The sequence below is a fragment of the Prunus dulcis genome, chromosome 2 (assembly GCF_902201215.1).
Source record: "Prunus dulcis chromosome 2, ALMONDv2, whole genome shotgun sequence".
Taxonomy (NCBI): Eukaryota; Viridiplantae; Streptophyta; class Magnoliopsida; order Rosales; family Rosaceae; genus Prunus; species Prunus dulcis.
The window spans coordinates 21,925,274-21,941,256 of NC_047651.1; the positions used below are offsets into that span (position 1 = coordinate 21,925,274).

The 15,983-nt window shown below is 37.2% G+C and overlaps 2 protein-coding genes across 4 annotated transcripts; both read left to right on the forward strand.

Annotated features, from left to right (window-relative positions):
- Positions 1-446: 446 nt before the first annotated feature.
- LOC117617921 (guanylyl cyclase 1) lies at positions 447-5,452 on the forward strand. Of its 3 annotated transcripts, none has more exons than XM_034347543.1 (10): positions 447-641; positions 1,393-1,664; positions 1,798-1,922; positions 2,461-2,572; positions 3,022-3,096; positions 3,231-3,319; positions 3,441-3,502; positions 3,889-3,961; positions 4,643-4,718; positions 5,090-5,452. In XM_034347543.1, exons 2-10 carry the CDS (start codon positions 1,503-1,505, stop codon positions 5,165-5,167), a joined length of 852 nt encoding a protein of 283 aa, XP_034203434.1. In that variant the 5' UTR covers positions 447-641; positions 1,393-1,502; the 3' UTR covers positions 5,168-5,452. The 3 variants fall into 3 exon arrangements, with proteins under 3 accessions (XP_034203434.1, XP_034203436.1, XP_034203435.1); XM_034347545.1 differs by lacking the exon at positions 447-641 and adding an exon at positions 669-941; XM_034347544.1 differs by lacking the exon at positions 447-641 and having other exon boundaries at positions 669-1,664.
- A 7,886-nt stretch (positions 5,453-13,338) lies between these two features.
- Positions 13,339-15,717, forward strand: LOC117620011. Its single transcript, XM_034350101.1, has 5 exons — positions 13,339-13,948; positions 14,062-14,382; positions 14,473-14,830; positions 14,951-15,064; positions 15,150-15,717. Exons 1-5 carry the CDS (start codon positions 13,610-13,612, stop codon positions 15,260-15,262), a joined length of 1,245 nt encoding a protein of 414 aa, XP_034205992.1. The 5' UTR covers positions 13,339-13,609; the 3' UTR covers positions 15,263-15,717.
- The last annotated feature ends 266 nt before the right edge of the window (positions 15,718-15,983 follow it).

Consider the following 15,983-nt stretch of genomic DNA (forward strand, 5'->3'; position numbering starts at 1 on the left):
GACATGGACTTTTATTTCTTTTTGGTTTTTTAATTATTTACATTTAATAAGCTATTATTTGACGTATTTTTTGTTTTTAAAAACATTTTCTATTAAGACGGACAATAATATACTAAACTCACACACACAATACGGATGTTAGGACTCGAACTCAAAACCTCTTCTGAATGAACAATTACTACAAACCACAACACTAATAAATGATAGAGTTGTGTTAGGAAACTTTCTTTCAATTAGGACAATTTTGATGTATTTATGTAAAATTACACTAGGCGATGTCCTCCCCTTGGTCTTAGAGCCCATCAGCTTGAGTACAAAATAAACATCATTGGGCCTTCTTCATCTTCTCTCTTCCACAGTCCTACTTGTCCACTTGCCACCAAACCCAATATCCGTCAGCCCAAAATGGAATTATGATTGTTTTTAGAAACAATGAAAAATAAAACCAGAATTTCTTCTTTCGATCAAACAAAACCAAAATATATTTAACAACTCCAAAAAAAATTAAAAAAACAGGACATATAGAATTTAGAATCTGAATATTTCCAGGCTGGATCCAATCGGACAGGGACAGAAGCCAGACAAGGAATCCGAAGTGTGGATCGCGTCTTTCTCCTTCTTTCTGTTTCTTTTCCGCAAAGGTTTTGTCTTTTTTAATCATTTGCTATACAATTTATTAGTCACAGAAATGATTGGATTTTGATCTGATGAAGCTGTAGCTGAATTACTTTACCTACCAGCAGCGCCTTCATTTTGATATCTTGGATTGCAAAATATTGAGCTTTGATGTCTTGTTTTGATGAATTATTCAGCTCTATTATTGTTGATGCTGTTCATTTCTTTGTTATCTTATTCAATTGGTTGATTTAGATGTAAAAGTTGAGCTCTTTGCTCAATTTTTCGACCGTTTTGATTGTGGAAATTCAATCGATTTCGTGCAGGTTTTCAGTTCTATAACTTATATTTGATGATTTCTTATCTAACTCGTCGGAGTGTGTAAAGATACGTTCTTGTGAACCTCCTTTAGCTTCATTTTAATATCAGAAACCCTGAGTTTCCCCTCTGAATGATGTGTATCAGCTTCACCTTTGGGTTTTAATTGAATAGTTGATTATAAAAAAAAAAAGTGTCAGAGCCAAAAATTTCTGTATGCTGACGACCCAATATTGGTTCATGGATGTCCAAACTCAGCTTGATTCTGTCTCAGATTCTCAATTGTATTAGAACTAAATAGTCTTACTGAAGCTCTCAAATCATAATCGTTCCTTGGAAATAGTAAATGCACATTATTTGATTACGACATGTTTTTCACAGTTCGAGAAATTGATCTCTCTTTTCTTTTTGTTGTTTAGTCCAGAAACCTGATGTTTTTGTATGTTCAAACTGGAACAGGTTGCAGAGATATATATAAAACCTTTAAATAATTTGGGGGAGCCGCTTTGAGTATTTAAATGTCTGAGCATTAGTGTGGTGGTGAAAAACCATAGCTGAATTGGTCATTCATGTGGCCTTCATGTTTACTGTTCAATAATATTATTAAGGCGGAAGATGAAGAAGAATCAGATGGAGAACATTCAAGTTTAGTTGAATCATACCCATGTGGGCAGTCATCGAGTAATGGTAAATGCCATGTTGCTGCCTTGCCATGTTCACACTTTGTTGAAGTGAGTGCATTGCCATTCTGCCCCCACCTTTCTTATTGATAACTTGTTCATTCTGGACTCTGATACCAATGGATTCGAATTCATTTAAGTGTGGTGTTAGTTTTAATTTGTTTACGTGTCTTGGTACTTATAGGTCCCACACATTAATCAGCTAGATTCTTGGGATTGCGGCCTCGCTTGCCTTGTGATGGTTTTTCGGACTGTTGGCATAGACAGCTGCGATATTCAGACATTGGCAGAACTATGTTGCACAACTAGGTGCTCCCTTCTTTACAGAGTCAGAACTTCAATTCCTTCTCTGATAGTCTGTTATATACGTTCCTTTGAGTATTACTCGTAAGAATTTGATCGATGATTATAGGATTCTGACTTTTGAGATTGGTAAAGATATAAAGTGTAGACGAATGAAAGCCCTTCCTCGAGTCTCAACCTAGTGTTTAAAATGCTAGATTCTTATGTGTATTACTAGATTAATTTATTCTTTCCTAAAAGATCTTATTTACATAAGGGCATGCTGTAGGCTATAGCTTATGCATTGTCTTGCAGAAATGAGGTAACAAGCAATACTTGTCCTCTTTTATTCAATTTTCAAACAACAGATGACTGAATGTTCCCCCCTCCCCCCTTGTATTTTCATACAAATTTGTTGTGAAGTTGGAATAGGTATGGAGTATCATAAGAATGCTTGATACCTTCTTGTTGCTAAAAGTTGCAGGTAGATTCCTACTTGATACATCAGTCACATATTCAATATAAGCTTATATGATATATCTGCATGCTAACATATTGTTTGCAGCATTTGGACCGTTGATCTAGCATATTTATTACAGAAGTTCTCTATCAGTTTTTCCTACTACACGGTGACATTTGGAGCAAACCCAAATTATTCTGGCGAGACATTTTACAAGGTGATTTTCTGCATTTAAAATAACGAAGTATTTAAATGACAGTATTTCTTGCTGGTGCGTGTGAACTAGACCATATTGGCTGTTTTCAAGTTCCAGAATGCACTTCTTAGCTTAATTGTCCATTAATTATATATGCATATATCATATGACTTGAGGACCCAAACTGCATAAGCAAGATCTTTAGCTGTCATGATTTCCTGGTGTTAGCTGAAATTTTAATCTTTATCAATGGGTGCCACCTATTTCTGGATGATTTGCAAATGCTACTTATTGTGTTTGGTATGTAAAATAAATGAAAATTTGGACATTTCATTTTATTTGTCCAAAAGAAAATGTTTTGGATATAAAGATTGTTGTTTCACATGAACTTGTCATGTTGTTTCACTTTTCTTCTTTCATATACTTGTTCACACATTGATACACAAAGTTTCGGTTCATTTATTCTGCAGGAGCAATTACCTAATGATCTGGCGCGAGTGGATACACTATTTCAAAAAGCACGGGAAGCTGGAGTTAGTATACAGGTATAATTGTTAGCCGCAAAAAGCTAACATATAGACCATAATTTCAGCTCTTGTTGATCTCTTCCCAAATCAAGAGTCGGACATCCTTTTTATTCATAATGTTCATGTTCCAATAAACCTTTTTTTCTTTACAGTGCAGGTCAATCAGTCAAGAAGAAATTTGTTTCTTGATTTTGTGTGGGAAATACATTGCCATTGTATTGGTTGATCAGTATAAATTGAGGTTCAAATTTCTTGTACTCTCTTCTTTCTTTTTTTTCCCCTTGATTGGAATGTATGAGATACATGTTAAAAATCGAAGTTCTGGGCTAATGTTAAATATTTCTGTCAAAATTGTGTCACAGTCGGTCTTGTTCGGACGATGTTTTTGTCTCAGACTTTTATGGAAGCAACTCTGGTTACACAGGTAGGACTGTCATGTTTGGTTACAATGGTTCTGTTAGAATCTGAATTAAACTTCTTTATCTGCACAATGTTGAGACTGACATGATTGTGCCTTTTGTTTGTGACAATGTAAAGAAGGTGCTTCAGGGTTGTGATTTCTTTTTATTTTCAACTTTATGGGGGGAGATGGATAGATCTGCTGTACATGTATAACTTGGGCAAAAGAAAGAAAAAGTGGACATAAATACTTTTATAGAATCATAATTTAACTTAAAGAAGTGCTCTTTGCTGGGATGAAAGATCTTCTTTATGCATCCCATGATTAATCATTTTTGTTCCCAACCACTTTTTAAAGAAGTTTGCATGTTTAGATGAATTAATTGCTGGATAGTTTATTGTTTTTGTTAGGTCACTATGTCATCATATGTGGGTATGACTCTGCTACGGATGAGTTTGAGATTAGAGATCCGGCCTGTTCAAGGTATCTTCATTGCAACTCTTTTGTCTTTTTGGGGGCCCGGGGTGTGGGTAAGAAGAAGAAAAGCTGTTATGTTATCTTCTATTCATGCGTTTGGGCCATCCTCATTCATGTTGAAATTTCTGATGGAGTATAAATCATGATGATAGACCTATCAATTTGGTGACTATCTGACTCCAACAACTTCTTGAAATTTGTGGGATATTATGCCGTTAAGAACATGCCATGCTAACAAATTTCTTCCAGTAAGAGAGGCATCAAAAGTAGAAACTTCCTTATGTTTGTCAAACTCTTAGAGAGGCTTCTTTAACGATCCAGCATTTGTGATTTCTAATGTCCAGCCACAAAAATTATGTTAATTCATGTCATAAGTTTACACTAAGTTCATCATAAGAACAGTTACGAAGATCTATGTACATTAAGCCTGCAAATGTTACTCAGAAAGGCTGTATTATGCTTGAATATAGTTGATAGCGCTGAAGAAGTCAATGAGTTTGGTTTTTCATGGGAGTAGTTGTTGATAAAAAAATCTACCCACACAAGTCTGTGCTTACATGTGCATTCTTTTAGGCTGGGTGAACTTTTGAACTGTTCTATTTGGGCTGTCAATTACTAATCTCATGTTTTATTGTGGTCCAAAGTTCTTTTAGCTTATACAAGTGCCCGTTCGGATAAACTGTGCAGGAAACACGAGCGGGTGTCATCAACATGCTTAGAAGAAGCCCGGAAATCGTTTGGCACTGATGAGGATCTTCTCTTGGTAATCCGAAATCAGCCTTGACCTTGTTGTGTGTCTCCCTTGTCATTTAAGTACATTGAGATTATTAAATCGCTAGGTTGTTGGCTCAAACATGGAGATGGGCGCCTAACATTTGTAGGAAACCCGTTACATCCATTTTAGTAATGAATCCATAATTCTTTCCATAATGCACCGGTGAAACTTTTTATGGTGAAGACTCTTTCCACCCGTTTACAGAGCCAATATGAGCTGATATCCTGAAAAGTCAACTCAGGAAGTTTTGTAGATCACAAGATTCATATAAAGAAACTTCTAATGAAAGCACTTATGCATGCACCCCAATAATGGCAAGATACTCTCAGTCACTAATTTCGTATGGGATTTCCATGCAGATATCTTTGAAGAGGAGTGGGAAGCAAAATAGCTCCTTAATTCAACGTTCTGCTCGTGACAATATCGATTGCCGTTGACATCTATTATTAGATCCCCTATATTTACAAGTTGATTCACGTATAGCATGTACTATAAAAGGGGGGGAAATTGTTTGTCTATTATTCATTGAAAACTCTCTCAGTATTATTGAGCAGAGGATTTAGTTGTGCACTTAAGATAACGTGCACACCACGTATACGCCCCGATTAATTGTATATCATGTAACATACATGTATGTATTTTCTATTTCGAGCCGTCTCCAAACAGATTCTCAAGGCTCAATAAATGAAATTCACAGGACCCTTCCTGGTTTTCTGTCTTCATTTTTTTTCAAATTTCAAGTTATAATTTTATAAAAGAAAAACGACCATAATGGACTGCATGCACTTGAAATTCTCACTCTGCTTCTGTTGTGATTCAACTGCAAATTTTCGAAAATTCCAGGCCATTGTCATAGGGGCCTGGGGGAGTAGAACTTTCATGTAACATGTTTTATATACCTTTTGCTCCATCTCTCATAATATGAAACAAGGGATGGGTATGTTTTTCTCGAGCTGGGGACACTTGGCTTTAATACATGCATGCTACTCTGTAGGCTGTAGCCATCGTTTTCATGTCAACTTCATCTTAGTTCTGAGTTCATGCGCTCCTCGTCAGAATTGTAAATGTAGCCCTACAATTATTATTCAAGTTCAAACATGCTTGAGCCATAAACTAGTTTCATGGGGACTTCGTGTGACATATGCTCCTGTGGTGTGGGCCTAAATGCATCATGCATGTTCTAGATGGATAAATATGTGAATTCGAAAGTGCCTGCCGACCTTGGAAGACACACACACACACGCACGTGTGCACGTAGAGAAACCACTTATCCAAGCTGTGTTTTATAGTTTAATCCTCGATTTAGGGTACTTAATTTGCAACATTTGAGACACCACTTACCCATGTCTTGTCCTAATAAACTCAACTTTAAACAATGGTTTGAATTAATAATTGAGGCTAAAAAAACACTACCCTATAAACAATGTGCCTTCGATTAGTCTAGGGTGAAAATGGAATATGTTGCAGAGACATGGAAGATTGAGTTTAGGTCAAACGGAGGTGATGCAAAAGTGCACTGGCAAATATATAAATATATATATATAGTTCCAAGAATCTGAGAAAACAAAGATTCCGACAGATTAGGCTTTTCCCGGAGAACAATGAAACATGTCTCTCCATAGTCCATACCCACACCCCAAAACTTGGTATTTTGTGTCACCGTGTCAGTTTACATGGCAATATGGTTTCTATTCTATTCTATGTCTAGCTAGCTGTGCTTCTTTTTCCTTCCTTTGAAAAAGAATGGCAACCCATGCTGTTATCTAGTTCCAAGCCAACTATGTGGGTCAAACTACAAAGTACAATATAGTCACATATTCTATGTTAATATTCTTCTTTTCCCAAGTACAGGTTTTAAGCTCAGACAATCAACGGGGGATTGATTTTATTTTTACTGCGATTATAGGTATAAGCATAAATATTTTTAATCGCTTAAGTTATATGACTCTGATACAAATTAAATACGTTCAAGGGTTTGTAATCTTGAATTCTTTGTTTGAGTCTGAAGAAGATGACAATCACGAAACAAAACAACAAAACCAAAACAGAAAAGGAAGAAAAAAGATCCAGGGACATAATCTTTGACAGGGCAAATTGTAAGCAGATGAAGGTGCGCACAGCTGTGCCAAAGGGAATGTGCTTGCCTAATCAAAAAAGGTACAAAGAAACCATTGCATTCGCTCTCATGCATTTCTGTCTCACATTAGGCACGCACCGTCAAGTCCTCAGATCAAAGAAATTCGCCTTGTGATAAATTAACGTCCAAATTCAATGTTAATATCCACAATAATTACTTTCATATTCTTTTGACTATCCAAATTTCAATTTCAGCAAATTCTCAGCACAAACCCAAATTCAACGAATCAAATTTTCCAATGGAGTCATGCATGCAATTTTTATGACCCAAAAGGATTTAAGAATCTTTGTTAGGAAGGTTTGATCATTCATCCCGCAATAACGCAACGCTTATTATTATTATCTTTTAAAGTAACGGGTATGAGCATGTGATGTGATGAGTCATTTCATATTTTTATTTTGGCTGCTAGCCCACTCCATTTGAGGGTGGATCATGGTGTAACAACTTTTGCATGTGCTAGCTTCACCATCTAGCTAGTTACTTACATGTAATTGTTTTTCTCTCTCTTTTTTTTTTTTTTTAATATCTAAAGGTAAAAGATGGACACGAAAGAAAACGAGAATCGAACTTTGACCATGTATAAAACTATAAACCTTTAAGAAAACACATAAGCAAAACAAATTTTAGTTAAAATTTAGTCCAAAATATATAAAAGCTATTTTTAAGAGCTCTTTATAAAATTTTAATTCCAATCATACTTTTTAATTTAGAGAGCTAATTATGAATGTTCTTATTTAACGTAGTTCATATGAATAAAAGAGAGATCCGGACCCGTATGGTATGGTGCACCATTGGACCAAGTCCATCACGCTTCCCGAAAGTTTGACCATTGACCAGGGCATGTGAATGGTGATGCTGCTCCTGGTGCTTTCCTTTTGGTTTGATTGAGAGAAATGGTAGCTTCCTTCGTTGTCCGTCATAATTTCAAATTCCTAACACAAATCTTTGAATCTTTGAATATAATCAAAATAGCATAGTATGCATGTGACATGAGAGAGAGAGAGAGAGAGAGAGTGGGTGGTGGTGGTGCGGGTCCTAGTTGATCCAATTATTCGAATTTTGAAAATTAGGCAACAAAATCTTTAAAAAGGACAGCATTATGGGTGCCACTTGTCGCCATCACACTCCATGATGCATTGCCGTACATACACCACCATTTGAACATGAACACGAACACAAGACAGAAGACAGAAGACAGAAGACAGAACACAACAGGGATGGAGGAGAGTAAACAAATCTCCCTCTGGGGCTCTTGTTTTCCCTCGGGCGTGGGTCTCTTTCACCAAAAAGGAAACCTAGGCGTTTAAATACCAAAGAAAACAAATTACTTGGGGTTAGTTTACTCGTATATTTTGCATTGTATATTTTCTACATATGGGGGCCCCCCATAGCTGCTATTGAAATTGCCAGCGCAGAGGTGGAGAGGACACGTGGTTGATCTCTCATAATTGAAACTTTAAAGAAAGAAGGCTTACCATTTACTCCAATTGTTTGTGAGGTAGCTGCCCTTAATTATATGCACCACCCACATTCACCTTCTCCTCTAAATCCCCATCATTAAGAACCTACCAAGCATATATACTTTTATATGACTTTTCTTTTCCAAATTTGAACCTATAATTCAAAGTCTTTGTCTCAATCTTAATGTTACTTCAGTCGAAGCTAATGTGTTACATACATTGTTGACAAGTTAATAACGCACTTTCTTCATTCATTTACTTTTGAATATTTGAATCACTTCTTTTGATACGTCACTAAAAATACAGTCAAATAAACTGATCTCATACTATATGTTATTTTTGTACACGCTTCTCTAATACATGGATGCAATCACATTAGTGTGACATAGTAATAACGGAATTGTGATTCGAAATTATGGAGTCAATCATGTCTATAATTATGCAAACAAAGAATTTGGTTTGACAAATTATAATGACAAGACAACAAAGAATGGAATGTGAAGTTGACTGACGTTTTAACCATGTAGGCAAAAGGTCAAATAATTGTGTAGTTGGTTGCCAACTTGCCAAACTCAAGTTGACCTAATTTGATAGAACATACTAAAATAGGCTGTCACTCAACAACATGGGTCACTTTTTTACAAGAAAGCTTTCAAACACTGCACACAGACAGTGATTTTTATTTTTGTTCAAATTTAAATATAAAAAAACGAATCAGAAAAGGAAGAGAAAAGGCAAGATACGAGGCAACGGAAGAATATGTCCACCAAACAGGAGGAGGAGGGTTTTGGATGGTAGTGGGAAAATGGAACTTGAGAAACAGATGGATGGAAGCGAAATCTGGCCGTTGAGTTCAAATTTCGAACGACGATAAATTAAAATATTGCAATATCATTCTACTTGCTCTTCGACATTTGACAGTGACGCATCCGTTGAATCTCCAGGCGGGAAATTCGAAAGGTTTGGCGGGAACACCCGGCTGAGCTGGCAATTTCTTACGGCCTAATCGCTTAATCAGGTCATTAATTTAAATCATTAAACGTATAATTTTTAATTTGATATGTATTTAACGTACAGGAGGGTTCTTTTCGTAATTTTAGACGGTGACTTGGCGAGGGTGGGGCCTGATCTTATCCACATGTTCGAAACGACCAGACTACCTCGGTTCTCTCTCTCACTCTACGACTACGGCAGCTCACTGACGTGACGTAGACCTCATACAAAAAGACAATAATACCCACTTCCGACCATGAGGCCCGAGCACTCTGCCAAAAGATATTTCAGTTTTTGTAAGAAAATATCTCCCCTCTTTTTGGTTTGGGTTGGTTTGCATGAAGCGTCGAATCAAATCAAAATTTATTGCAGACCCAAACCAAAAATAAATAAATAAATAAAATTCTATTTTGCATGAAAATTAAATTAAAATTAAAAGGTGGGAGTTTAATTTTCAAAAAAGTGTTCCCGCAATTTTGACAAACGGGGTGCTGTGTGCTGTCCATTTTGGCTGGTAATAAAGCCTCGTCTTTGTCCCCACTCCGCAGCACGAGACATCTCCTTTTGAATTATTTCCAGAAATAGAAATATACGTATTTATTTTCGGGTTTTTGCCCACCGAGGAAACAGATGGCGGGAAATTTATCAAATTCGGTTGAGAGTTTGGGTTTGGGTCCGGCTCCGGGCCCCTTTATTCTTTATCCTTTAGGGGGAAAGCAAACGTCGTGATAACTGCGTTACCACTTTTTTTTTTTTTTTTTCTCTCTTTGATTATGGAAACGTCGTCGTAACGTCGACGATGTGTGTGTGGGAAAGAGCCGTACGAAGAGACGGAGACGGTGGATTCCGTTATTATTTATTTATTTATGTATTATTATATTATGTATATAAGGTAGTGGAGCAGGACAGATTGACAGTTAAGCTGCCGACTCATACTCGGTGCTTGCGCCACGTCACGAAACTCAGTGGTTGTGCTTTTGTTACCGGAGAAGTCACGGATTCTCTGTTGTATGAGGTGAAACTTGTTTATGAGGTTTTACTGAATTACCAATCTTTGATATTTCACCAAAATTATGTTTTACTGAATTACCAATCTTTGGCTGGCTTTGTTTTTAGTAGTTTAGGGTTGTAAAAAGGGTTTATAAGAGCATTTCCACTCATTTGTCACGGTAGACTCTAACAATTTTTTTGTTGGTTTTCTATCTATTGTCATTGCAACTACTATTTATTTGAGATATGATAAGAGGAATTTGTATAGAGTTTTCGTACGGGAAGTGAAGAATATGGCTAAGTATTTATAAAATAAAAAATCTAAAATATTTGGTTATTTATTTATTTTTTTCGTTGCTAACGTTATAACCCTCAAGCAACAGCTCGAACTATTCTTACCTTCGGGCCTGCTAGGGCTTGGTGGAGCCCACACCTTACCTGGGCTGTTTTGTACCGCTAAAAATTGTTTTATGGGCCTAGACCCCCTCTTGCCCGGGTTGGGGGGGTGTGCTAGAAATGCTCTAATGCCACGATCACCGGAGGTATAGCTTTAGTTCTATCCTAAACCACAAAGTCTCCTTAAGTAAATGATTAAGTTAGTATTGATGTGAAGGGGCTAAAAGTATTTACCTTTACACAGTAACGAACTCATAATTTAACTTTAAAGGGGTGAAATTGCTTATAATAACTTGTAAAGGACGTCCCTCAATGAAAGGAAACTATATGTATATATATATAATAACTATAACATCAACATATATAGTGGAAGAGGAAATAGACAAAAAACAGTTTAAATGTCCCTCTAAGTTTTGCTATTTGTGGGGCTAATTCATTTGAATGTCAAAAGGTCGTACATAGCATGGACAAGATTATGTATCATAGAAGTGTAGAAGAAAATATTTATAAAATAATAAGAGGGGGCAATGGCCCCTAGTTGGCATATGTTGGGTCTCTTAGTATCTTTACGTTAAATTCTCATTTTATAATATGGCCTCATTTACAAAGATTAAGTCGTTTATTATTCACTTTTAAACTTTGGTTATTGAATCTAAAACTCCTAATTCCGCTATTGGTTATTACAGTGAATCAAATTGTTCATGATGGACCCAAAATAGTTGTATTGTACAACCTTAAATCGATTGCAGCCACTTACAATGTTGGATGTGCAAGCAAAAAGCAATCGTGAGGTCAGCATCACTCTCCATTGGATTAAACCTTCAATCTTGGCATGGCAGCAAAAAAAAATAAATTTACTGGGCAGAGATGTTGATCATGTCAGGTAAAGGCGAAGAAAACAAAATAATAATAGCAAATCATGAACATTAGAAGGCTAATTAAATGATTATGTCTGCTACTTTAATTAATGACAACAAAGTTGAATAATTAATTTTGTCGAGATAAAAAAAGAAAAAGAGGGAAGAATGCAGCAGAGCAGTGACCAAAGGACACAAAATTTTGGATAAAATTACGTCGCGGGTTCCACTGCTAAATCATCTTAATCAACAACAAAAGGGAATTAAAGCCGCAAAAGGGAAAGGATTTAAGGTTTGAATGAGTGAGATTTGAATCCAATTTGCATTGGGATCGTCCACCGAGAAATATTGCTTTAAAAAACTGATATCGATCTCTTAATTTCTTCGTAATATAACAATTTTAAAGAAATATAATGAAGAAGAGATTATGTAAAATTAACAATGATTAAATTTTGATACATTTGACATCAGTTGCGTTACTTTGTAAATTCATAATATATGTGGATAAATTTTTATTGAATTATGCAAATCTTCTAGAATATTAATAGGAGAGAAATTTTTGAATTCTTCATGCCATTGAGTTGAATTTGAACTTGGAAGTAGCTAGTAGTTGGTTAGGTGATCACTTATTATTGGTCTCTAATTTGGGAAGAATTGACATATTGTAGCTGTTGAAATTAAGAGAAGACATTGCATGACCTATTGTATTTGTATATAGTTTGCCATCTCTAGCTACCAACAGCCGGTCAAGTAAATTAGCGACTAGTGTCTTTGAGATTGACATTAATGTTAATGGACCTGGTTAATGGCTCTTAATCAACATTAGTGGGGAAAAAAAAAAAAGAAATTTTGTAAACAACCTCAGTTGACTTCATTGCAATGATGCTTTTGGTATCTCTCGTCTTAATAGCAACACAAAATCTAATGTTGGGGTTTTGATGTTATCTTAAAATACATATAAAATATAACGAGTTTGTAATTTAAGTGGTTAAAAGCAATTATTCGTCCACCTTTTAGGTTATATGATCGAATTTTTGATTCTCTGATGTCATTTATAATATCAAAATAATAAATTAATTGTAGAGAGGTCACTTCATAATGATTAAGATTAGTAACAAGTCAACAAATAGAATCAAGTAGAAAGTGTTGCATATATGCTATTTTGTTGTTTCATTTTGTTTTTCTTTGTGTCATTGCATGTCTTAAGATAAACCCATCAAAACAAAGTATAAACCCAAACCTTGGCCAATGGCTTACTTGTATTCAATTGGTAAGGTCTTTATACTGTGTGTAGTTTCATCAGTCTTTATACTGGTCGCTGATGATGATGAGAGTAACTAATCTTTCCTGAATTTTTTTGAACAAAAGAATAAGAATCTAAAAAACCCAATTATTGATTTATATAAAGCAGTAAAAAGCAAGCACCCACAAATCTCTGCAGACTCTCCTCCTCAATTCATTCCAATTTCCAATCATATATATATATATATATATATATATAAATAGTGTAAGTGGAAAAAGTCCGACTGAATGAACATTTTTTATAATAAGGGTATATATATAGTCCTCAGTTGAAATGAAATGTGTAATTTATTAAAAGAAAGGTGGGCAAATTAGAGAAAAGGCAGGTGGGGTTTACATACAAGGACAAATGTATCCAACCACTGGGCCAGTCATCCAGTTGTTTGCACAATCCCAGCGAGCGAGCCTTCTTTCTCTCTCACTTAATTTTCATAATTTATTATTTTTATTATTTTTATTTTCCAGTGTCTCAAATACACCCTGAAACCTTAATAAAGGCAGCTTGTCTTCCACTTCGTCCTCAAGCCCCAACCCATCCCTTCACTCTCTCTCCCTCTCCTTCTCTCTGTCTGTTGTTTTTGTTGGGTCCCAGCCTGCAAACTCAAAACTGGGCTCTCATTATTAAATCTTCCCCAACCAGCAACACTATCTCCCACTCTCACACAAAGTTCAAAACCCATCTTCTCTCTCTCTGCTTTCAGTTTCCTCATCCATTTATACTGACCCTTTTCAGTTTTAGCTCATATGGCTGAGTCACGGGACGATCCCGAGTTCTATCTCCCAACCCACTTCCTAACAGACGACGTCGTTCTGCACAACATGGACGACAACAGCTTCCACCAAAACGGCGTCGGATCAGTCGCCCGGTTCCCCACCGAGTTCCCGTACGAGTTCGATTCCTCCGACTCTAACTCAGCCCTCAGCTCGCCTGTCGAGTCCGTGGTCGGCTCCACTGAGACTGAGAGCAGCGACGAAGAGGACTTCCTCTCCGGGTTGACTCGCCGCCTCGCTCAGTCTTCGCTGCAGCAGACTCACCAGACTCAGAAGCTCTCTGTCCCCAACTTCAACAAAGACAAGCCCGAGGTAGGCTTTCGCAGCTTATATAACTGACCAGAGTTTTTACTCTGTTTTCTTCTGATTGTTTGTTTAGAATTTTGAGCTTTTTTGAGTGACCGAGTTTTACTGTTTTGACTCAGTGGGTCATGGCCGGCTCGCCTCAGTCGACTTTGAGCGGAATCGGGAGCTGGTCAAGCAACGGAAGCCCGACAGGCCCTTCTTCCCAGGTGCCATCCCCACCAATGACGCCGTTTGGAGCTCAGAACGACACCTGGGATCTGATATACGCAGCTGCTGGGCAAGTTGCGAGGTTGAAGATGACCAATGGTGTTGAAGGAGCAACCAAATTCAGCAACCATAGCCGAGGACTTCTGGGCCCACCTCGGAGCCCCAGTCCGTCGTCCCTGCCTTGTGTGAAAAACCCGACTCCTGGGCTGTGCTCTAGCCAGAGCTTCAATCAGGTAAAACCCAGTTCATTTTTGTGCTAAAACAGAGCTTTTTGGTGCGTTTGTGTTGTGAACTAACATGATGGGTCTTTTGGGCATTTGCAGTTTCAGCATGTGAGGCAGAACCAGGTGCTCAACAAGCCACAGTGCTCTGCAGCTTGGGGAAAACAAGGCCAGCTTCCCTGGTCAGCATATCAGCAACAACAGCAACAGATCCAAAGCAGAGGGAGAAGTATTCCTGGGTATGAGAGTGGTCGATGTGGGCATGGTGTGAGTTTACCCCAATCTGCATGGCCGCCTCTGCAAGTTCAACAACACCAAAATCAACATCCACAGCGTAACAATGCATCCGTGCGTCCCATTTTGCCCAACGGATCTAATATCAAACGGGAGTGTGCAGGAACAGGCGTGTTCTTGCCTCGTAGATACACCAACCCTGCTCCTGAGCCTCGCAAGAAAGCAGGTACTAATGGGAACTCTTTGAATTTTGAAATTGAGATTCTGAAACTCAACTATTTGTGATTAGGACCGTTCTGTTTCATTTTGGAACTATTTTGTTTAACACGTTGTGTTTAAATTACAGGTTGCCCAACTGTTCTGCTTCCAGCCAAGGTAGTTCAGGCCCTCAACTTGAACTTTGAGGACATAAACAGTCAAGCTCCGCCGCGTTTCAACTCCGGTTTAGCCCCAGACCATGGTATGCCTCATGCTTTCTATTTATGTAACGTTTGGTGTTTCAGATCTATCAGTCTAATAAATTGTTTCCACTTTGAATATTGCAGAGGCTCTGTTGGCCAGAAGAAATGCACTGTTGGCTCAGCAAAGGCTTGGGGGATTAAGGCCAGAGGGGCCACTGAATTATGAAGTGCGCCTGCCTCAGGAGTGGACCTACTGACTCAAACTCAGATTAGTTTCAGTTCCAAAGGCTACAAGCAAGTATTATAGAAGAAAGTAGATTTTCTGATATATGGTTTTTTTTATAATGAAGGAGATTCAAGCATGTGAGATTAGATTAGGAGCAAATAAGAAGATATCCAGGTTTTTTTTTGGAGGATGATGCTGCAGCTTCTGTGGGGGGCTAAAGCTAATAGCTTTTAGATTAAGGGAACATAAAAGAAGAAGGAAGATTAGTATTATTATTAGTAGGAAGGAAGGATGTGTTTATTTTTGGGTGTTTTTTTGTAATAAATTTGGCTAATTGTTCCAAATTTCTATGAGGAGGAAAAAGGGTTTAGGGTGAGGTGATTAAAATTCCTTGTTCTGTAAGCGAAATTTACAACCCTATTGTATTATCATCCCTTGGGGAAGTAAGATTTTACTAATAAGAAGTGATTAGTACCCTGTTAATTATTTCTTATTTGTGAAGCTGGGTTTTGTTTAGTGTATTAGGTTAACCAGTCAAAGGCTTAAAAAGACTTTGGTTCTTAACTGCTTCACTAATCACAGGTCTTTCTTAATCCAACACTAAGCAAATCATAATTGGGCCCTGATGATAAAGCTGTACCCTATAGTTGGATACAGTTGTAGCACATTTGCCCAAAACCCCTTTTTGAAGCCATTGAAGCCAATTTCTAATGCTCGATGCTTGCAATGAGCGACAAGTCCTTGCTGGCGAT